Below are 24617 nucleotides of genomic sequence, written 5' to 3' on the forward strand. Positions count from 1 at the left end.
AGGAAAGGAAAGGAAAGGAAAGGAAAGGAAAGGAAAGGAAAGGAAAGGAAAGGAAAGGAAAGGAAAGGAAAGGAAAGGAAAGGAAAGGAAAGGAAAGGAAAGGAAAGGAAAGGAAAGGAAAGGAAAGGAAAGGAAAGGAAAGGAAAGGAAAGGAAAGGAAAGGAAAGGGAAGGGAAAGGGAAAGGGAAAGGAAAGGGGGAAAGGGAAAAGGAAAAGAGGAACAGCACTTGCTGCCTCTTCTGTGCCAGAGTGACACTGCGGCAGTGCAAACATGGGCTGCCAGAAACGATCCGGCCAGCTCTGGCCATCTAGTGGCATCATTTTAATTAGAAACCTGGCAAATAAACAATAGCCATGTCTCTTCTGAAGAGGGACGAACCCCCGAACAGCGGGGGTGTCTGCCTCTCCGCCACCCAGACAGTGTGACCCACAGCCGTCGAGGCAGAACGCCTGCCCCCAGGCCAGGGCGGCTCGTCTGGGATTGCGCGGAGGTTCCGCGGGGCGGGCTGGAAACCAGACACCGCGGGCCGGTGCCTGAGGTGGCGGGAGACAGGCAGCAGCGGTGCTGAAAGGCCCTGCTCGCGGCAGGGCTGCCGCGGCGGCCCGACGTAGGCCCTCCGAGCGCTGGCGGGCGTGGCCGGGCCCGGAACTGCCGTTCAGCAGCCGCGGGGCCCCGGCGGACCCCGGCGGCACGGACCGGCGGCACCGCCGAGGCGGCGTTTCCTGCGCGGCGGTGCTGGGGAGGGCCGCGGTGCCTTTGGTTACCGGCTGCCCGGGTTCGGGCGGCCCCGCTGCGCCCGGCGCTCCCCGGCCTCGCCATGCAGCGCTTCACGGTGAACATCAAGCTGCCGGCGCGGACCCTGACGGGCGCCCTCAGCGCGCCGAACAGGGGGGCGGCGGACTGGTGAGGGGCCGGGCCGCGGGCGGGCGGTGGTGGTCTGCCGGGCTCGGAGAGGGAAGGGAAGAGAAGAGGGGCGGTGGAAGAGTCCTGGGCCTCTCCCCGCGGCGCCTCCCGGCTCCTTCCCCTCAGCCGCGGGCCGGGCTTCGCTTCCCGCTGCCTGCCCGGCCCTGTCTTCTCCCGCTGCCCCCCAGGCAGGGGAGCCCCAGCTTTACCAGGACGTTCGTACGGCCCCCCGCGTCCTCTCGTCTTGACCGCGGCGAAGGGTCGGGTCCCTTTCTAGTTACTGGATACGGGCATGCTGTGCTCTTGTGCCCGAGGCGAGCCTTCTTCTGCCAGGCGCTGCGAGCTGCTGGTGTGCCCGTCCTGTCCCCCTTCCTCGCTGGGCAGGCAGGGAGGGAAGGAGCCCGGTGGAGTTGTGGCCGGTCCAGCTGTCAGGCCATAGAGGAGCCTGGGCCTGTCCCTTCTGCTCCTCTGGTTGTAGTGAACAGACCAGAGCAGCTTCTTGTGGTTTTTACTTCTGTTTTTGAGGCTTGATGCACAAAGGCAGTACGCACATTGGGTCTTGTGTTCGTTGCTCTGAACAATGAGTTCTCCCAACTATCCTGTGAAGTGTTACCCTGATGCTGCTGAATGTTAGGGACAGGAAAGGAATGGGCTGAACAGAGTCATGTTCCAAAACTGTGGCCTTTATGTTTGACAGCTTGCAAAGCAGTGAACTTAAAAGCACGCTGAAGTTCTTAGTTTGAAACTTAGTTTTTCAACTTTTCCCACTTACTTGGTGTTCACCATAGCTGTATAATTGTAATTAACCTCTCTTGAAGTCAGACAGCCCTTGGCAGATTTTCACCATTACTGCAGAAGCTATTTACATGCTGCTTTTTTTTGTATCACCCCCTCCCTCCCAAATCCCAGAGGTGCAATTAATCGTGTAATTAATTTATTGCTTTACCTGCTTGTTTATAAAATGCTTTATAATATTTATAATGCTTGTTTATAAAGTTTATGGAAGAGAAATTTATGGATGGACACAGAGAGGTGCTTTGGGGTGACTTAGGGTTACATCAGCAAATGGTTGAGCTGATGGTGCAGCAATGGCAACTAGAAAGTGTTCTATGTTCTCAAACAGTTTTTGCTGGTTAAGGTTTGTGTGTAGTGGCATGCATTCAACTGAGAGGAAAAAACCCTTTTGATGTGAGGTGCTTCTGGTTCTTTTTGCTTGTTTGATGATGTTGTCTGCTTTTCTAGGGGCTGGCAAGGTTTGATTGCATATGGATGCCATTCTCTTGTGCTGATTGTTGATGCCAATACTGCTCAGACTTTACAGGTTTTGGAAAGACACAAGGCTAGTGTTGTCAAGGTAAGACGTACATGTTATAAGGTATATTACTTGATTTTGGTGTATATATTATTTTTCTAAATCACTGTAAATGCTTGACATTATATTACATTTGGTTTCTACATAAAATCTGTTATAAAATACCCATATTTTACCTGATCTCTCTTACAGCTGAATCAAACCATACAAGCTAAAATTTGAGCTGAAGTTGATGCTAACTTTTATAGAAGGGGTAAAATACACAGAATGGATAGAATATCTAGCAACATTTGGTAGTGTTATAGAACACAGACAAAATGTTTCTAAAAAAGCTCTTGAGGTGACAGAATTTCAAAAGAACATCACAAAATGCCAGATGATTCTCTTTGTCAATGTTGTAGCAGATCTATCTTGTTGTGGGGGTAACAAGTGCAACACTGGACAAGAAAGTTACTTTTAAGTTTTCATTTCTGTTCTTATCTATAGAAAAGGAACAGTAGCAGACAAAACTGAACATTTATTTTAGCCATTAAAAAAGGGCTAAAATTTAAGCTTAAGTGAAGGGTACCTGTGCTTTTCTTTGAAGGTCCTTGACTTGAAATTGCAGAGTTTGACTTTGGGTCAAGTGTGGAACAGGATGTATTTCTTTGATATATCATTTCTTTGACTGTGGAGGATGACAGATTCAGTCAGGGTTTAGAGGAATGTTTGGCTGGCAGATGTAATGTTTGATAACCTTTAGCCCAAATGCTACATTAGAAGGCAGTCAGTAATTTGTGAAGTGAAATAGATTTTATATAGGGGAATTTTTTTCGTTTGCTTTTGTTGTAAGATAAAAAGGTTGACTGTGCCTTCTCAAAATTGCACACAATTTTTTTTCCCCCACGTGTAATTCTCTTTAAACAGACACTAATAGTGTGACAGATGTGGCCACTCTGATATTTTAAAGTGCCAAACACAATTATTTTCTCTTGGGTTTGATAATTTACCAATTTCAGAGCCATCATGTTTTGATGCTCTCTTTCTGCACACTAAAGATCATCTATTTTTTTTGGTGACTGGTTTTGAAATTTCAGCATATTCAGTAATTGCACAGGTGGTAGTATTTCCATGCTACAAAGTCCAGTTAGTATGTTTTTTCTATCATAATAAATAAACTGTTCAATTCCTGGGTTAAAATATTGAGTAGGGCAAAGCTGACATAGGTCCATAGAAGCTCTTGGCCAAGAGCCATATAGATAATGGCACAATAGCTTTTCAAAGCAGTTGTAAAGTTTAGGAATTAGTTTTGCTTGATTAGAGAGAATTTTGAAACTGACTGGAACAAAATAAGGCTAAAGGGTTAGGATTAAAAATAGATATTTTATGTAATTTTTTTTGAGACTTCTGTGCTGTGACATGTTTCAAAATAATGCTAAAATGTCACAAATGACTGAAACCTGTTTTTTTTCCCAGCATGTTTGTGTTAGTTGCTCAAATCTTTCAGTGAGGTTTGAGGATGCCTAGGGTTGCCCAAACAGTGCTGTCAATTTTAAGCTTTTGCTGCTGTTATGAATAGTGTCTCTGGTGACAAGTATGAAGTGACTTAGCTGACTCTTGGTAAGGAGAGGTTATTTCTCAGTTATCTCAGAGCAAAGGTGGGTACAAGGCGGCAGCTGCAGAGTAAGTGGCACTGTGAATCAATATCTTTGCTTGCCTTTTGGCAGCCTGTGTGGATAAGCACACCCAGAGCTTTGGTTGTCTGTAGGCAACCCTTTAAAATAACAAAATCAACTCTAGTGTTCATAATTGCATAAAAAAAAAAAGGAGGCAGAAAATGTAAGTGATACAGAGGTAGCAGCTACAATGATGACTCTGCTTTAAAATTCCACTTAGCTTGATGAGTTGTAGCAAAATTAGGTTTTAATCCATGTAACGATAGGATCTGAATGTGCTTCAGTTACATCCACTAGCTTTGAGAGGTAATGTGATTTCAATAGGAAACCAAATGCTGAAGTCTAAATAGATTTTATGTAATTTATAAGGTAACTTTTCAAAACCACCAGCTGGTGCTTTATTAATAGAAATGGACTGTAAGAAAATGACTAATTTATGAGGAGGCAGAATGAAGAGAAATTATGTTCTGCTTCAGGAAGTAGACATTATACCAGAAATTATGATGATACCATGATCGTTGTAGATACCTTTACATGCATTTGTATGAAATTTCCTTCAGTTCCCCACTGACTATGGGTATTTTGTTTGTAAATGCTAAGAGTGTAAATAAGCTGGAGGGGGTTGGTAACAAGTCTGCTGTGTGTGCCTGACTTAAACTCTGTCAGAGAGGTGTGTACCAGCAAACTCAGCCTGCAGGAGATCTTCTCTCCCCAAACACAGATTTGAAAAACCACAAAGCACACCACTATCTGCAATAAAACAGGAGAGAAAGTAGCAACTGATTCATAATCCTTCTGCAGTCTGTTTAACTGCTGTTCTTTAAATACTTCCTGGCCTTTGACTGTCATAACTGTCTGGAATAGGTAATGGTTTCAGTGAAAATGGATCTATGTCAGATCTCCCTATGCCCAGATAGTACTTTTTGGTTACTCATGACCTCATCCAGAGTGGATTATATCTGGTTTTTTTTGTATGTTTACAGAGTACTTGAAAGAATACTTTTACAAAAGAGAACGTAATTACATGAAGAATTTTAGGATCAAAAATTGAAATTTCATGTACTGATACATTAATGAACAGCTGTCATCACTTTCATTCAGTTGGGTGAGATAGAAGTGAAGGGGTTTTTTATTTTTCATAATCTGGTTCCTGTTTCTGACCAATGCTCCTGTATTCTGAAGTCAGGGTAGAGAGGCAGTGACCAGTAGAGGAAGAAGAAAATGTCTTTTAGCAGAGGGATCAGGTCCTGTGTGGGGACTTTGTTGGAGCAGTGTGACTACAATGAGAAAAGAGGGCTCCTGATGTGAGACCACTGCATGAGCTCTGGTTGAGACTGATCACATTAAAGGTCTCCATGTTGTTGCTCATAACTTGGTGACAGCTGCTCCCTTGGGAAATTATGTTTTCCAGGCTTGGAATTTGCTTCTATGTAACTGAAGAAGAAATAGCTTTGGAGGTTTCTATAATTACTTCCTTTTTTAATAACTACATACAGGTTCCTCATGGGTAGTTTTTATGGACAACAAGGAATCAGGAATTGTAAAACTTCAAAACTCTCCTAAAAGTTCTTTGTTACTCTGGAAGGAAGGCACTTTGGGTTTATAGCTAGAGGTCTTTGAAGATTGCTTGCTGTGCATGTGTAACAATTTATTCAGCTAGGCTTTTGAGGTGGATTGTGCTCACACCTCAGAGAAGGGTAGCGCAAAGGCAGCTACAGTAGTCTGAATTGTTGCAAACTTCATGATGCTTAATGAGAATTGTATTTTTTTTTAATGTCATGCTTTCAGTATTTGCAAAAAGTGGTGTGTTTGGCCTCACCCTTTCTCTGTCAGGTACTGTGACAGCACACAGCATCATTTTTGCAGTGGGTAAGCCCCCATTAGTTTAGCATTAAGGTTTCTTTAACCTGTTAGTATCTTCAGTCTCTGTTGGGGGCAGAAGTTCATATTCAAAGCACATAGAAAATACATATTGAATAGATAAGAAAGAAGACAGTTATCTCCTGTAGTCTTGGGACACTTGCAGACAGAATATTTCAGGTTGAGACATGTAGTTTTCATAAGTATTGCCAACTTGAGAGCCCATGCAGCTTGAAAAACCAATGCAGAAAGTGGTATGTGGAAATCAATGGTGACAACATGCTGAAAAGGACCAGAAAGATAGCAAATGTCAACAATAGCTTGACATGAGACAACGTATATTTGAAAGACTATAACCTTCCTTAGGTACTATATTTGACAGATGAGGAAAATGATGTGGTTTTGGGTGTATATAAAAGTTGACTGGTAAATTTTCAACTTCTGTGTGGCAATCAGTGGGTGTCAGTTTGTAGATGTGCACAGAAACTTAAACATTGCCCTTTAATTGCTTCTATTTATATGAATACTTCTTTTTTTAAATGTATAGCATGTATTTATGGATTGTTGTAGTTACCTTCAGGAACAAGGAGTGCTGATATATGTGATCTGAAAATATCAACCGTGCAGTCACGCAGTGTATTTGCCATGTATCTTAAATTTCCACAGCTGATGGTAGTTGCAGAGTACACTTACACACATGCTATTCACTGTTAACTCTTTTGTTGAATTAATTAGTATTTTTTATCCATCTGAAAAAAATATGAAATACAGTGTCTTTGTTATATATATTTGCTCTAACCAATTTTCATCTGGATCTTCAGGTTAAATGGGCTAAAGAAAATTACCATCACAATATTGGCTCCCCATACTCTTTACGTTTGGCTTCTGCTGATGTTACTGGGAAGATAATTGTATGGGATGTGGCAACAGGAACAGCTCGTTGTGAAATACAGGAACACACAAAACCAATTCAAGGTAATGGTAGTGCATGATGTTTGTGTGCAAGCGACTTCATGGAGCATCATTACAGATCCATCACCTAGGTTTCACAGTTCTGCCTTTGAATTTTGCTGTTGGGATTACTACTTGCTCTGTCTTCTCATTTTCTGTGTAAATCTAAGACTTGCTGTCTCCAGCAGGGTTGCTGTGAGATTTAATTCACAATGGTAATATTTTTCCAAGATCTTCCTACAAAAAGTTGCAATCTATATTTATTAATGTTATTGATTGAGAATATTATATTTACAGTGCCAAGAACATCTTCCTGCTTTTCAGTTGAGGATGTAGTACGGTTTATGGTACACCTGAAAGTTACTATCATCTCTAGTGGTAAAGTAGTTTAACAGTATTACATTGCTGTAAGAGTTTTGATTGTGCATATATCATTTCAGAAGTATTGAGTACATTATGTAGCTGCTTCTGATCAAATATATTAGGATGATTACATATTTTGCAGTGTAACTAGAGAGAAGCTTTCTTTGACCATCTATGCACTTACTTCATTGATAGGAGCAGGGAGGCTTTTCTTTGCAAGGCAATATTAAATTGGAAAAGTGACTAAATTTTAGCATAGAAGATGGTTGTAAAGAAGATAGGGTTCACATGTAGTTGGAATTAGTGGTAGAAAGTCCTGAAACTGTGTGTGCCACATGTGGATTAGGTTTTAAGTGTAATTAAATGGACATAAGCAGTAAGGTTTAACACAGTCAAGAGAGGAAATTGAGATTTCATTTCAGAAGACAGTTCAGCAGTGGTACTTGCTGGTTTTAATTTTGTTTTGTGGATGGTAGCATGGTGCAGTTCAGAAGGTCTGAAAAACACCCAATAAATTCTACCCAGGAAGTTCTGGGAAGTTGCATGTTTGAAGTTTCTTTATCACAGATTCCCAGAACAGCAGGGGTTGGCAGGGATCTCTGGAGATCATCTAGTCTAACCACCCAGCTAAAGGAGGATGACCTACAGCAGGTTGCACAGGAAGGTGCCCAGGGGGATTTTGAATCTCTCCAGAGAAGACTCCACAGCCTCTCTGGGCAGCCTGTCCCATGCTCTGTAACCCTAGAAGAAGTTTTCCCTCATGTTCAGGTAGAACATCCTGTGTTTCAGTTTAGCCTGGAAAAAAAAAATCATGGTTTCATTCAGATATTTCACAAGTCTCTGGAGGAAGTAAAAGCTAAAAGCAAAACCCAAGCAAAATCCCACAAAAACACAAACAAACGAAAGTCTAGAGAAAGGAGCTATGTGTTTATGATGTAAGCTATAGAGGGTTTCTGTTTTCTTATGCTAGAGGCAGAAATGTCTAGATAGTACTGACCTCTGTGTCAGGGTTCTTAATTGGTCTGATGAAGGGTAGGGAACAGCAAATGTAGCCACTGGCCAGGTATAACACAATTAAGAGAATAAATTGGAAAAGGCTAATTGTCTTTTTCCTTGCTTCTTTCTGTTCATCTACTAGTGTCATCTGTCAAGTGTTCCCTTTTCATCAGGTAGCATCTTCTATTTCATCAATGAAGAAGTTATGGCAGTGGTTAGAACCCAGAGAAGGAACTCATGAGATCTGGACTTCTTTTCTTGTTGCATCACAAGCTCTCATTTTTACTATTACTTCAACTGGTGCAGTTTGTATTTGATAGTGGGTACTCCCCTACTACTTAAAACTTGGGGTTTTTTTGTTCTAATTACTTGTGGGAGGTACCTTTCTCTCTGTTGGAACCACTCCTAAGAGCTGGCTGGAGCACTGGACTCTGGTGAGCTTTTTTTAATTGCTCTGCTTCCAGCATCAGACTGGCTTGTTCAGAATTAACTGGGAGGAGTAACTCTGCAAGCACAGCAGCATCTACATATTCTGCTGTGTGTTACTTTAGTATGCTTCCCCACCCCCCTGAGAAACTACCATGAGTTTCTAAGAATAATTTGTAGTTTATTTGGACTGTTTTGAAACTTGTGATGATGCTTGTGTTATACATGATGTTTATTTTGTGTCCCATTTATATGAAAGCCTGGTTATGAAAATTAGGATCTTTGGGTTTTGTTATTACTCTGTTTTTGTAAAACCTGTGAAAGTAGATTCAGTATTGTAAATGTACAGACTTGACTGATAGTGGGGCACTGAAATTTATTCCATTGACTGCAGTTAATTGTATTAATTTTATTTCTCCTTGTGTGTGTTACAAGTTGCATTTTATTTAATGCTGACACAAAGTCACCAAATGATGGGTGGAGTTCTGACCATACCATGGGAAGATCTCTCCAGGTTTTCAGACCCAGTGAAGACTTTCCAATCTGCTGGGTTTAATTAAAATTCTCTTCTGTCCTCAGCCCTTGATTTGATTCAGCAATAACCTCTAGCAAAAGCAGCTTCTCTTCCTTTCCATCTGTTTCTGAGGCCTCTGGCTGTTTTTTTTACAAGCCTGTAGAAAATAGTGCAAATAGAGAGATGGAGCACAGGAGTGGTCCACTGGTTCTCTGAGTATTATCTACAAGAGCTTTGTAGGGTAACAGCTGGAGCTTGGTGCTTCAGTGCAAGGCACTCTTTTTTTATCTCATCCAAACTGTGTTCATCTGGGAAGGAGTTAACAGTTTGTTAACTTACAGTGTAACTGATTAGGATACACATGGCTGGATTGTTTTGTTGTTGTTTTTTTTTTCCTCTGAACCCCAGTGAGAAGCATTTACCAGCTGTGAAAAAGCTGAATTGGTAAAACAGAAGAGTAGCTGAGGTAGGAAATATTTTTCTTTTTTGACATCTTAATATAAATGAATATGCCATAGAGAAGCTGTGAACTGGTGAGGCTATGAGATGAATGGTAAGAGCTGGACTAGGGGGAATTTTATCCAATGCCTGCCTGACCCATTCTGTTGTCTAACCCTGCCCCAGGGAGCATGTAGGTAGCTGTAATGCAGCTCTCTTCAAGTAACTGAGTGGCTCTCTTTTCTTACTGACACAAAACAGAGGCTTTTATGTGCCTTTATCTTGAATGTTTAAATGATGCCCAGTCCTGATGATTGGCAAACTTACCTCTTCAGACTGAGCTTAGCTTTGAAGTACCATACTTGTATTCTTGAGGGTGTGTACTTTTAGTTTCATTTCAGTCTTCAGACTGTACAGTATTTGAAGTGGAGAAGACTTTTGTTTCCAGGTTCAATAACTGATACCACCTCAGATACTCATTTGGGATGGTGTATGGTTCTTGGTGTCATCCCAGATACTAATTGGGAAGTTATATGGTTCTTTTCATTTTGACTCCTCAGTGGTTCTGTAAAATATAGTATGTTGCTTCAGGTAGGAATTAGCTGTGTGAGAAGGTCTGACTTCTTCACATCGGATATGGGATGTGTGCCTGTGTGTGGACACGTGTAACACAGTGTGTTGCTGTTTGTTAAAAATATGACTCAGGCTGTAAAAGGAACTTATTTTTTAGAATTTTGAAATAAAAATGTCTTGTTACTAACAGGTCACTAAAAATTTCTTTGAAGACAAAGTATAATAGAAGAAAAAATAGCTTTAAAATACAACAAACCTTTCTTGAAAATGAATTTCACTGTTTGTTCTTCCTTTTGACAGACATGCAGTGGCTGTGGAATCAAGATGCTTCTAGAGATTTGCTGCTTGCCATTCATCCTCCTAACTATATCGTGCTGTGGAATGCAGACACAGGCACCAAGCTTTGGAAGAAAAGTTATGCTGAAAATATTCTGTCTTTTTCATTTGACCCCTTTGATCCATCACACTTAGCTTGTAAGTTTGCATCTATAAAATAGCATGATGTGAATATCTCTATCCAGGAAAAATGTTAAACTGAAATGTTAATACTGAGATTAAAGTAATGGATTGGAGACAATGTCATTAATGCCAGGGAGTCATCTCAAAACAAAGGCAGGGGAACCTTTGGCCAATGTGGGTTCTTCTAAAATAAGAGCCCATTGTATGAGGGGAGGGGAAAAGCAGAGAAGCAGAGAAGTTATTCTCAAACTATTTTCAGATCTCAATAAAGAAGTGGAAAGCATCGAGATAGGGAGCTAGAGGAAGCCAAGTATAGAGTGCCCTGTAAAACTGACACAAAAAGCTTTAGAAGAATGGATGCTGGAGGAGAATCCAGTGAGATGAGAAGACCAAGAATAAACGGTATTTTCAACAGAAAGGATTTTTTTTGAAGGACAGAATGTGAGCATCAGTTTCAGAAGCTATTCAGATGTCAAGGGGAAGTGTCTAGTGTAGACTTATTGTAATTTTAGCAGAAAGAAACAAGAGAAAGAAGACAGTTGCTATTTTTTTTAGCTTGATCATTCCTGATCTGTAATGAGACAGCGCAGTTTCCAGGGTTTTTAGTTGTCTTTTTTTTAATCTACTATACTATTTAACTTAAAAAACCCACTATTTTTTTGTATAAACATGTAGTAAAATCTTCTCTACATCTCTACAGCTTAGCTGAATCTTGGTGCTGCAACATAAATAATGTGAGTTAATGATTCTTTGAGCCACAGTTTACATGAGAACAAAAAAGGGTGATACAGCCAATTTGGTCAACCCTGCCTTCTAGCTGCATTGTGAAGCTTAAAGAACTGCTGATGAGAGAGAATAACTGAGGTTTCTGCTAATAATCCCCACAGTGGTTTTTTACTATGGACTTAATTTTGAAAAATCAAGTTTTATGGCTATAATTAATTGTGATGGGCCATCTGAAACTTTCAGTAGGAGGTACCTGTTGTCTAGAATTGTATGTTTTCTACCCAATGCAGTTATTAGCAGTTCTCACCAAAACTTCATTAAGCTGCAACACCACAATTAAGTTATCGATTGTCTTTTGCTGTAATAAATATTGTTTGTCTCGGTACAGTGCTCACCAGTGAAGGAATAGTGTTCATATCTGACTTCACTCCTTCCAAAGCACCTGCCAGCTCAGGGAAGAAAGTTTACATCTCTAGTCCCCATTCCAGTCCTTCTCACAACAAGCTGGCTGCTGCAACAGGAGCCAAAAAGGCCCTTGATAAAGTAAAAATATTAATCAGCAATGAAAAACCAAGGTAGGTTGCAAATATCTATTATGGTTTGTGTACCTGTATATTTTATAGATAAAAGCCTGTAAGATAGAGATTGAGATTAAAGTAATGGTTTGGAGACAACTGGATTTATAGAATAAAGTCTGTAAGATAATTAGCTTTTAAAAAGAAAATTCATGGGGGTGGGCAGATGGTTGGATGTCCTATATGAGGACATTATATGAGGATATAACCTTGGCAGCCATTCAGCCAGTTCTGGTCATAAAACCAGCCATATCATCCCAGCATGTTTTACATAAGTTAATGTCATCATGTTTTCCCTTTGCTAACATTTTTCATGCAGGTGGAAATTCAGAAACATCTTTCTTGGTAGGGGGGGAAGATGAAAACAAGCTAAAATAATTCATTTCAGTTGTGGAATGAGAAGGGATAGAATGAGAGAATAAAAATTCTGTGAGTACTAATACCTGAGAAGAGTTGTCATTCTGATGGTGTACCTGGTACAGCAGTAAGAGGTGTTTTTAAAGTTTAAATAGTGTACAAATTAAATTAGAATTTATACATTTATCTGTTCTCTGTGCTTTTAAAACTGAAGTCGTTGTATTTTGAGGTTATTTTTTTGTTAGAAATTCTCTAGACCACACTCTTTACATGGAGTATTTCTTTTTTGTTTATGTACCTTCTATTTGAGTTGAAAGTATTTCTCAAGCATTGAGAGAATTTGAGCTCAAACTAATCAGATTACATTAACAGCATATGACACCAAAAATTAGTGCAGATAGGAAATTTATACTGTTTTCATAAGGTGTTTAAATTTCAAACTGAGGAGGAAACTTCATGATGCTTTCTCTGTTAATCAAACAAAATGTGATGTGAAGTTAAAGGGCAAGATCTTATTTTGTGTTCTATAATGCCTAATTTGTGCTGCATTGGACAGAACACCAGATTTGTAGATGCTGAGGCAGTGCATATGCTGTATGCTCAGAAATAACAGCTGGTTGGAAAATATTCCATTTTTCTGCATTATCCTGGTTGCATTTTAAATTCTACATTAATATTACAAAGAGTATGATAGTCTTCTCTAAAAAGTGGGGAAAAAGGGAAGAAAAGATTCTCAGCAGTGGTTTTATGTTAGTTTAGGGGAACTTTATGGAAAAATGAGTAGAGGATTTCCAGGAAATGGGTGGCAGAGAAAAGATAAATAATACAGAAGCAAACAGTGAGATTCAAGAAGATTATAAGGAGGGTTTAGTGTGTGGTAAAATGAGATGAAAATCAAACCACTCAAAGGGATGATATGTTCAGAGACGTTCAAACCTGAGCACATAAGGATAATTTTCTTCAAAGTGACTTGAATATAATTAATTGGATTGAATGTACCTAATGAACCTCTTCACCTTGCAGCCAGTCTCCTGTTAACAGTCAGCAAAATGATAAGCATTCCTACTCCTTGCTACTTTCTTTGGAGTTTGGTATTCTTGATAGGCTAGTTCTGTTCGTTTCAAAATAAAGTAATATGCACAATAATATAAAAATTGAAGTAAGTGCTGTGTTTAAGGGTAATTTCCCATGAAAACCAGTAAATGTCATGGCAGCCAGCACTGTTCATAATTGAATTGCATTGTATTTGAGATGTGTAAGAATTACACTTATTTCATCTGAATTACGTATTATTTTTAAAATTACTCTATAATCTAATTTAGACAAATGTCAGCAGACTGTGTCATTTGAAGGTCAGTGATGCTCTGCACTGCTGTAGCAATTAAATGGAAACAGGGAATGCTTGAATAAAAGCAGCTGCAGGAAAACTTCTGCTGCTCATTTTATTTTGAACTTGAAGTATTTGTTGATATGAAACTTGATTAAAGTTTCTACCTGATGTTTTGCAGTGCTGAATCTGTAACACTCAACGACTGTCTTCAGTTGTCCTATTTGCCTTCCAAAAGAAACTACATGCTGTTACTGTATCCCAGAGAAATTTTGATTCTTGACTTGGAAGTGAATCAGACAGTGGGTGTGATAGCAATTGAAAGAACAGGTGTGCCTTTCCTGCAGGTAATGAACATAGAATTGGTTTCTATCTCTGTAGTACCTTATTAAGATCACGTGTAAGTCCGTGACAGTTGTGTTCTGATTAGTTTTAGAGGATGAAAAGAAGTTAGCTCACTAGGGGGGAAAATGTCCTCTGAACCAAGTACTGTTTAATTTAGTTTTCTGAGTTCTGCAGCAAACACATTTCATTTTGTGGTGTTATGGAAGCTACTGGTGTGGAAACAGTGCATGTGGAAAGGAGGTTTTGTTCTCAAATGGTTAAGCAGCTTGCACACAAGTTACTATTAGTTCTCTGAGCATCTGCCTTTGCTTAATTAGACAGCTAAATCTACTCTGAGGTCTTACTGAAACATCTTTATTCTCTTGGAATCATGAATTGTGATAATAAAAAAGGTGAGATTCTTTTTGTTTTTTAATAAAAAGTGATAACTAAAAGGAATATATATGAGTGCTTTGCTATAAAAACCCACCTCAAATCAGCAAACAGCTCAAATAAAAGTTTTCAATGAATTTCTCAAGTTAATTTATTTTCTTACTCATTGAAGTCTTGCATTAATATTAGTGACTTGCTTGTAGATTAGAAATTACATGTTCATTTGCAAGTGTGCTTTGCAGAGGATAACATTTTGGTAACCTGATACGATGTGGTGTCTTTCTACCCAGGTAATTCCCTGTTTCCAGCGTGATGGGTTGTTTTGCCTACATGAAAATGGTTGTATAACTCTAAGAGTTCGCAGATCTAACTGCAGTATAACTGGAACTCCAAATGAAGAGCCAGGTTAGTTTTGTGTCAAAATTTCCAGAAATGAATTTGAGGAATTATAATTAATATTTTATCATCAATATTAACCATCAGGCCTCATTCAGGATGGTGAATTACAGCAGTGTTAGGTTTTTTCTTCTTCTACATGAAATTTAAGTAATTCTCCCAAAAATTGGTTTTTTACTTCCTTGATATTTACTGCAAAATAAGATATACTAATAGCCCTATAAGATTTTTATCACTGAACAATACTTAAATTATGAAGTGGCTTAACAGTCACATATGCAAGAAAATTTTAAATAAAAAGTGTTTTGTTTGTTCTTTTTATCTTAAAGAAAAAATGTATTTTTCAGGTAAAGATAAGGTTTTGGAAGTGATTTGGTCACTTGAATAATCAATTTTAGAACTAAGAGAGGCACTTAAATTTAGATTAAAGTCTAAGTTATTAAACATTTTTCTCTTATGAAAGGTTACTAAGAATGACCTAAATATAACGGAGGGGCCTGGAAAAAATAAGGGAGAACAAAATTCTGGAAATGTAACTAAGTTTGTTGTTTTGGGGTTTTTTTGTTTGTTTTGTGTTTTGAAAGTTTGGTAATTTCTAGTGAGCTATGTCACTTGCTTCAAGGTTTACAAATAAACCAAATGAGTTTTGGCAGATCTACTTCCTGCCCAGATAGGAGACAGTAATTTTTTTCTAGCTTTTTTCAAGCTTCATGTGGCATAAGATATTTTAAAGGCAAAATTACATTTTGGACAAGCTGTGCTGTATTTTTGAATATTTTTTTCTAACTGTTGCACAGGAAACATACAGATTTTAACCAAGGAGCTCAATCATTCTGCAACTTTACCTCTGTTGATTGATCACATCAAATGTTTTCCATTCTAATTGTTTGTCCTCTGTGGGACATTGATGTTACAGATCCAGACCCAGTTCAAGAGCTGATTTATGATTTAAGAAGTCAGTGTGATGCAATCAGGGTCACAAAAACAGTTCGACCCTTCAGTATGGTGTGTTGCCCAGTGAATGAGAATTCTGCAGCTCTCATAGTCAGTGATGGCAGGGTAATGATCTGGGAACTAAAATCCAGTGTTTCTGGCAGAAATTTGCGTAACAGGTAATGGGATTTATTTTTCTTATCCAAGTTTCCATCTGTTACATTTAGAAGTGGTGCATAGTATTTAATTGTATTCTAAAAACAGTGCTCTTGGGTGTGTGGTAGTGTGGCATGTGCTGTGCATTGGTATGAATGAAAGGAAGAACAGCATAATATAACATCCAGATTAGTTCTCCTGCTTCAGGGACGTGGAACAACTGTATTTACACTTCTTTCTTTAAAAAATAATTTCATACTGAGTGGTTGTAATAAGGAAACAAAAGATGGGAATGAATATTCACATGATTTTGGGGGAGTTAGAAATTTTCATCATGACTGGAAGGACAGCAAAATGAGGCTGGGTAAGGGCTGTTCTTTTAGTAAGGGAAAGGTTTTCTGCTATGTTTTTGTCAGTTTGATACAGGGCAATGTGAAACTGCACAGTAGCAGACTGGAATATGGTGGCATAAGCAATATTTTTATACACAAGGCCTTTAGAGTTTTAGTCTTTGAAAATGCTATATGAGGTAGTGTAGTTCTTTGAAAATTCAGTTGTGCTATGGTCATTCTACTGCAATAAATCTTAAATGTGCAGTTGATAAAATACATAACTTACTGCCATAAAAGACATTCTTAGTAGACTTTGAAATGTCAGAAATACCAGATTTTCATCATAGATCTTTTGTTGCTCACCAGTGACTTCATTTCTATTTTTTTTTTTTAAATCTTGGTGTTCCCAAAAATACTGTTAGATGGATTCTTTGTGATATATATCCAGGAAAGCTGTTTAAGATCCCCATGTTGCTGGGTTTTACTTCTTGGATTTGTAGGCTCATTTCTAAAACATTGATTTTTTTGGTCATGATTATATAATGAGGAAAAATGTAATAATAATATAAGAACCACTGAGCCTAGAGGATTCTGTAGATGGTTGGGTGGTTCTGAAAAGTAAAGCATATTTCTAGCTGGCACGGAATCTTTAAACGGATTTTTAAGGAGTCTTCCTCCATTAGCTCTTGATCCTGCTGGATTTGATGGTCTTAATTAAAATTTGAGCTCAAAGTCTGTTAAAGTGAGATTAATATAAAGAAATAAGGCTTTGTACATGCCTAAAACTGAATTTTTTGCATACAGCTGGATGCAGTCAGTAGTAGCCTTTGGTCTTTGCTAATGAGAGAGACCTGTCCTCAGCACACCAAGATATCATTGACAAGGCTGCAGGGGCTGTTTGAGTCCTCTTTAGATGGAGAAGGTGCCGGAACCCCTTCACAGTTATGGGGTGGGGAGGAAATTAACACAAAAAAGTGATGAACAGATATCACACCAGGCTGTAAACAGGTAGTGCCCTAAGCTTCAGTTGTGGCTTTGTACATGCAAAGGCAATCGTAAATGGCATTGCTTCACTTATGGGCTTCATCATCTGGAGCCTATGGAAGAAGGTTATATGGATTAACAGAAGCCATTCCCCAAGTTTGGGAATCTGTTCTGAAATGTTGGCATACTTATGATTGTTCCTTAGCTGTATTCATTAACATAGCTCTGCACATCCATATACAGTGTTTAAAAGTTTCCACTCAGTGCTTAGGTATGCTTGGAGCAAGAGATCCATCTGTCTGTTTCTCTCTTGCTTACAAATGTCTCTGTAAGGAAGATGAAAGTTACTTTATATTTTGTATAGTTCTGTATAGTTTTTTCATGGAAGTTGATAATGGGAGTAATCTCAAAATACTCTGCAAGTAATAAATGGTACAAAAAGTGAAAGAACAGAACCTGGAGGAAAAAAAAAACCACAATTGAGGACCTAAGTCAGTAGGCTTAAAAAAAAAATGCAGTTTATATTATGAACTTGTTTTTGTTTCTTTTGCAGCAGTTCAAGTGCATCACCTTTGTATTCCCCAGTTTCGTTTTGTGGCATTCCTGTAGGAGCATTCCAAAATAAACTTCCAGACCTCTCATTAGACAACATGATAGGTAAGAATTTAATTCATAATACTACTGCTACTCATTTTTAGGGTTTTTGAATGATTGTACATCTTGGGTTGCTTAGGAACTGCGTATGTTAGAATTATTCTCTGTGCAATTTAAGTAGTATTTCTTAGAGAATAGAATTTGTTTGCTAATACAAATTATCAAATGAATCTTTCTGAGGATTTTATGTTGAGGACCAATGTTCAAAGTTCACTTTCTCTGAGGGGGGGAAAAATTAAAATGTAATTTGGCCAAAATTCCTTCATTTCTCAAAAAGTAATCTTCAACAGGTGAAGACAATTTATCTGACACATCCTGTCTTTATGAAATACAGATAACAGCCAACGCTTCAGTATGGAGAAATATTCCATGAAGATGGCTGTCTTTGTTTTAAAGCTAATTTTTTGTGGAAAAGTGACTACTGTTGCTCTGAGACACAAGGGTGCAGATTTGGATTTGTTTTTTGTACAAGTTTTTATTAGTTGGTGCCTACTTTACATCACTGGTTCAGCTGACTGCAGAAGGTCTGCAGTGGTGGAATTGTGTCTTTCTTCTGCCCATCTTTATCATTGTATCTGAGTAAATTCATTGTATTTCTAGTGAGAGACTGCACTCACTTTTTACTGTTTAGGATTATAGCTCCATAAGTCTCTGATTGGTCTTGTGTCTTCTAAATTTAGAATACTTATAACTAACATTAAAAAAAAAAGACAAAAATAAGTAAAAGCTACTCTTGAATTCTGGAAGAAGACTGAAATGGTTGGTTTAGGGTTTTTTCCTCTTCCCCCCCCTTTTTTTTCCCTTCTGTTAGAAAAGGAAGTCAGTATTGGAGAAAGTAGCACTCCTGTGCCTGATAACTTTCCATAACATTTCCAGTTAAAATTAAAAACTAACAAGAGCTTTCACTTTAAAGCAGGGCAAGGTACAATTGCAGGAGAAGACCAGCTAAAAAGTTCTTTTCTGCAAGAAGTGCACCTCAAGTTTCTGCTGACTGGGCTGCTTTCAGGACTGCCTTTGCCTCCGTTTGCTATCCGCATGTGCCCACCTCTTACGACAAAAAACATCAAACAGTATGAGCCTATCCTTGCTGTTGGTAAGTGTCTGGAGTATTTTATTTGTTGCTCTGGAAAGAATATATTCTATAGTAAACTTCAATATAGCTATTAATCTGGTTTTGGTCCTGTGTAACTAATCATGGATAGAATCGTAGAATGGTCTGGGTTGGAAGGGACCCCAAGGATCACAGAGCTCCAACCCCCCTGCCACAGACAGGGCCACCAACCTCCAGGCCTGGATCTACACAAGGTTGCCCAGGGCCCAACCTGGCCTTGACAGGACTCCAGCTGGGGTCTCATGAGGGCAGAATAGAGAGGGACAATCCCTTCCCTGTCCCTGCTGCCACCCCTCTTCTGATAGAGCCCAGGATACCGTTGCCCTTCTGAGCTGCAAGAGCACACTGCTGGCTCATGTTAAGTTTCTCATCCACCATGACACCCAGGTCCTTCTCAGCAGGGCTGCTCTCAAGGAGCAGTCTGTATCTATGTCTGGGATAGTGACCCTTGTATTAGTTTGCAGCCATGACAGTCTTTGGATTTTTATTTTCCTGCCTTGGATTTAAGTAATGTTACCTGAAAAATTGTGCTATGTTAGGAAATTCCTATTTATCCTTTCATTTACTATGATAATGGTCCATTGATACACTCAGCATTTTCCATGCTGCTCTCATTTCCATGTAAGCATCAGTAAGCATGTGCTTCTGCAGCACTGCTTTCCTAGAATAACTGAACTAATTTAACATTGAGACTGTACTTTTGTTCCAAGTACATAAAAAATGCACTTCAAGCACATTATTTTTGTGGAATTCTGTCTTTTTGAAGGGGGAAGATTACTAAGGTGAGTGTTACACAGACTCATAGAATCACTTAGGTTAGAAGAGACCTCTAAGATCACCTAGTCCAACCACAGCCTAGTCCACCTCTAGACCATGTCCCCAAGCACAGTATCTACATGCCTTTTAAATACCTCCAGGGATGTTGACTCCCTGGGCAGCCTGTTCCAATGTCTGACAACCCTTCCAGTAAAGAAATTCTTCCTGATGTCTAACCTAAATCTCCCCTGTTGCAATTTTAAACCATTTCCTCTTGTCCTATCACTTGTTACTTGAGAGAAGAGACTGACCCCCACGACTCTACACCCTCCTTGCAGGTAGTTGTAGAGAGTGATACGGTATCTCCTCAGCCTCCTTTTCTTAAGACTAAAAAGGCCCAGATCCCTCAGCTGTTCCTCATAGGACTTGTGCTCCAAACCATTCACTGGCTTAGTCGCCCTTCTCTGGACATGCTCCAGCATCTCAACATCCTTCTTGTAGTGAGGGGTCCAAAACTGGACACAGGACCTCATCAGAGCTGAGTATAACGGAGCAATCTCTGCCCTACTCCTGCTGGTCACACTATTCCTGGAGCAGGCCAGGGTGCTGTTGGCCTTCTTGACCATCAGGGCACACTGCCAGCTCATGTTCAGGCCAGGATGGTGTTAGCCTTCTTGGCTACCTGGGCACACTGCTGGCTCGTGTTCAGCCAGCTGTCCACCAACACACCGAGGTCTTTTCCTTCAGGGAGCTCAACAGCTCCCTTCAAGAGAAGGAAACATAAGTCTTCCCAGTGCCTAAGAGAAAATTGTAACTTTTAGTGTTTCAGAAGGTCTTTGTTCTAACTGAAACTAATAGCTATTAAATTACTGATTTGTGATTTCGTTATTTCAGGGATGAGAAACTTTTAATGATTCTATAAAATGTACCCATGATTCTCCTTTGGAATTATTGGTGGGTAGCAGTTAATATTCTGTAAGGCATTTACTCATCTTGAGTGATCAAAAGAAAAAAAAACCTTTCCTTTCTACAAGGTGTACAAGTAGGTTCAGGAAAATGTCTTGAACCAGGTGGATTTCACTAGCTGCAGAGAGAACCTCAGAGGGTTTAATATTTGGGGTTTAAGCACTAGAAATCAAAATATGTTATCTAAAATTGCAAAGTATGTTACAGATAGTAAAAAAAAATAAAATTCTGTAAATCCTGCATTTTCAGTGAAGTATGGAACAGCAGAATAAAATCAGTCTATGTATTTTTTGTTTGTTTTTCAAATCACTCTTCATAGGTACAAGTAATGGCTCTGTCTTGGTGTTTCATCTTACAAGTGGACTCTTACACAAAGAGTTAAGCATCCATTCGTGTGAAGTCAAGTAAGATTTTACTTTTAATTCCTACTATAATCCTTCTGGGAGGCAAACATTAAAACATCTAACTAACATTGTACTAGTAATGTGGGTGTCTTGTTTCATTGTAAAGATGCTCAAGAAAATTGCTGCTTGAGTGGACTACCCTAATAGTATCTTTGCTATGGATAAGCAGTAACACAGTCAGAATTAGAGTGAAAATGATATTGAACTAAATATTTGAATTGTATCTCTGTCTGCTGATCTAGGATGCATGTCAACTACTTACAGTTTCTTTAATATATTGTAGTACAAAGGAAGACTTTTTAGGACAAGAAACTTTTTATTAGTGTCTTGTTTATATAACTGCTGTGACTCACAGGTTGTCCTTTGAAATAATTCTCTTTTGTATGCTAGGGTTTATTTACTTCAGTTGCTATTGAAACAGTTCTAGTCCTAACTGAAGTAAAAATAATTTTATCATTAAAAGATTTTAAAGACCAAATACAAGACTCAGTATTTATCCATCCTAAGTAAGGGACAGTTTTAAAGCTGTTGTACCCTGTGCCTGTGTTTACACAATGGCATAATGTTTTGGGTAACTAATGGCAATTGTATTCAAGATGGTGCTTGCTGGATACATATTTCTAGACAAATTTAAGCAAGGAAATAAAGTACTTGTCTTTAGTAGTATCACTAGTAAAAATTTATACTAGAGCTGTGGCATGAAGCCTTTGTCATGGTAGGGTCTTCATTTTATTGTTCATTCTACAATAAGATGAGCATAGATGTCTGAGAATAGATAACCCTAAGAGTTCTTTATAGAAACTGCTTTGAATCTACCCCCAAAACCCACATAAGTATATTCACATTTGTGGTGGAATTAGTGGGTACTGTAAGAACAGATTTTCCCTTTCTGCTCTGAACCATTTGAGGTTTTTTGTTTCATACCATTAACTACTTATTTTATGTCCTGTTCTGTGGCACAAGAGGATACTGCTTTTTTTCTCATTAAGTTGGTTATAGAATTCAAAATTAAAACCACCACTAATGTATCACAGATTAAAGAAAAAAAGATGGGGAGACAGGAGGAAATATGCTTTGGGAAAAAGTATTTCTTGATCTTTTATTTAGGCTTCATGTATTACTGCTTCTCACTTTGCAGAGGTTTTGCACCTTTCGAATGTGTTGTCTGTCTGAGAACAGTCCCTTCACAAATCACGTTTTTAGAACATAATTAAAATGATTGTGAATTTTGTTTAGTCATAATCTGTTACCTGGATAAGTCTTTTAAATTTCCTCAGTCACGCTCTTAAAGGTCTGAGTGACTTTCTGCATAATTCTTACATGTTCAAGGGAGTGCTTTAAGCAATGTAGAACAAGGCACAGTAAGTTGCCTTTTTTTAAATTAATATTCATGGAGTGCAACAGTTTTTCTTTCAGTGGGAATTCTTACTTTACCTCTAAAATGCAGATAGATTGGATAATGCCTCTGTTTCGGTTTTAACTGAAAACACACCTTCAGGGAGCTCCATTATTGTACTATGTAATTGAGAATGCCCTGAAATTGTATGTGGTGGCCAGCAGAGTTTTCATTGCCTTGTAAGTTTAAATTAATAAAACTAAGGTCTTTGGAATTGGAACTGTCCTTTACATATCAACTGTGCTAAAATAATGGACACTGAGTTGTCTAGGTGCTGGCACTGGCCACTCTTTTGGGTCTGAATTTTCAGTTTTAGAAACTATATATGAATTCACATGCTCATTTACTGGTTTATTTTTTTAATTATTTGGGAGTAAGGGGAAGTAGTTTTGTGTCCTACATTTAAGACAGCTCATTCTCATGAGAAAAGATGAATATTCATTTTGTCTATGATTACGGCTTACCTATTTCACTCTTTGTTTAGAGTTATGTGAGTAAATAATTTTCTTTGAGTTGAATTTGGATTTTATTAGGAGACCGAGGCAAGAAGCAACAGAAATGCTTCAGAGCACACAGGGAAAAGTCAATCAGGCTCCTACTGGGAGCATAAGTGAAGGGAAAAAAGAGGGACACTGCAGCATGTGTGCTGGCTGAAAGATGCTGTGAGCAGGAGGTCAGTCTTTCTTCCTTCAGGATACAGAGAAATGCAGTTAGTTCTTACTACTGTGTGGAATTAGAAGAACCATGAAATAACTAAGTCTGATACCTGTTTAGTCTTTCAAGTGGAGCTATTCTGGTAAGGTAGGAGATGGTAATACATCCAGGACAAGGGTGGTGGATCACTGATGCAGGTTGCCCAGAGAGGTGGTGGAGGCCCCATCCCTGGAGACATCCAAGGTCAGGCTTGATGGGGCTCTGAGTAACCTGATCCTAGTGAGGATGTCCCTGCTCACTGCAGGGGGGTTGGACTAAATGGCCTTTGAAGGTCCCTTCCAGCCTAATGCATTCTATGATCTTCAGTGCAGTGGAGAACATTTGAGATGTAAATAAAATACCCGCAGTGTAGCTTCTGGTTGAGTGAGAGTGGTGCATTGCAATGCCTCTCTGCTGCTTTTGCTTACTCTGATAGATGGGTAACTCTGACTAGAGCAGTGCTTCTCATTCTTTTTCACTGAAGCTCAGCAAGTTCAAGGTTGTAGCAGCGTTAATTTTTAAAATAAAAAAATCTCACAAGAAATGTGTATGGCCTGCAGGCAGAACTTGAAAATTGCTGCATTACATCCAAGTTTTAGCAGTTGAATTGAAGCTGACTCCCCTTTGGGAGACTACTTTGCAAACATTCATCACCTCCTTAAAAAAAAACCCTTTCCTTGTGCAGAGAAAGATGAATGAAAAATACCTACTGCTCTGTCATACAGGTGTTGGTGTGCTAGACTTATTTCTGTGCATTAGGAAGTATATGTTGTCTGACAAGCGTAGGCAGAGGTGCAATGAAATCCTGTGTATTAGAAATTAAGTACTCAAGTCTCCATGACAGGATGTACAATAATCTCTGATGTACTGTACTTCTCTTAAAAAGGAGAAACGTGTTCCATTACTGACATTCACTTTTGGACATATAGCCCATACTTTTGGAGTAGGGGGAAATTTCTTTTTAAATAATAAAATCTGAGGCTGAAAGTATTTTCTGATAATGTGATTAAGATTTTACTAGTTTTCTTTATGATATGGTTTTATTTCCCATTTTTCCTTTCTCTCTTGCTTGCAATTCTTATAATTAATTTGAGTACCCTTGTCATAAAGTTACAACAACCCATTCCCAACTAGAAAAGTCATTTGTGTTTTTATCCACTTCACTACACTGTAATTTATTTGCACTAAAAATATTAATCAAAACAACTTAATCATACCCCTAAAGTAACTGAGACAAGCTGAGTATATAGTATCCTGATATTCATATTTTAAGAGTGGATCCAGTCTGAGTAGTAGTTTACAGCTGAATGTAACCCTTAATTCTAGTAGACAAAGATATCTTTTATTTGGAAAGTTTGCAAATGGAGATAGTTCAATAAGGAAGGCATTGCCTGTTTCCTTAATTAAAACTTGAAACACTGCTTTCAGATTCTCAATTTACACATAAGGCAATAAAGAAAATGTTTATTGTTTCAGGTGCAATCATTTAGCTAAGCTAAGGTTTCCTTTTGATTGTGTCTTGAGTTTCTGTAGGGTTTTGTTGGTATTGACAGCAGAGAGAAATGACTTGTCCTGTTAAATCTGACCTAATGAAAGAAGCATAGAAAATGCCTCAGGTCTTTGAAGAGAATGGTGAATAACTACTGGCAATAACACTGCATTATGAGTATTCTGTGCTTTTTC

At 38.8% G+C, this 24617-nt stretch overlaps 1 protein-coding gene across 1 annotated transcript in view; it reads left to right on the forward strand.

Annotated features, from left to right (window-relative positions):
* Positions 1-818: 818 nt before the first annotated feature.
* WDR11 (WD repeat domain 11) overlaps positions 819-24617 on the forward strand; it is a gene marked incomplete at its 5' end in the record, with an annotated part of 42846 nt that continues 19047 nt past the window's right edge. Inside the window, 11 exon segments of the mRNA XM_084265421.1 lie at positions 819-904; positions 2147-2258; positions 6553-6706; positions 10293-10466; positions 11566-11752; positions 13618-13783; positions 14444-14558; positions 15466-15661; positions 17508-17611; positions 18525-18701; positions 20761-20845. Coding sequence (XP_084121547.1) covers positions 819-904; positions 2147-2258; positions 6553-6706; positions 10293-10466; positions 11566-11752; positions 13618-13783; positions 14444-14558; positions 15466-15661; positions 17508-17611; positions 18525-18701; positions 20761-20845 — 1556 coding nt within the window.

Source organism: Gallinula chloropus (assembly GCF_964237585.1).
Source record: "Gallinula chloropus genome assembly, chromosome: 5".
Taxonomy (NCBI): domain Eukaryota; kingdom Metazoa; phylum Chordata; class Aves; order Gruiformes; family Rallidae; genus Gallinula; species Gallinula chloropus.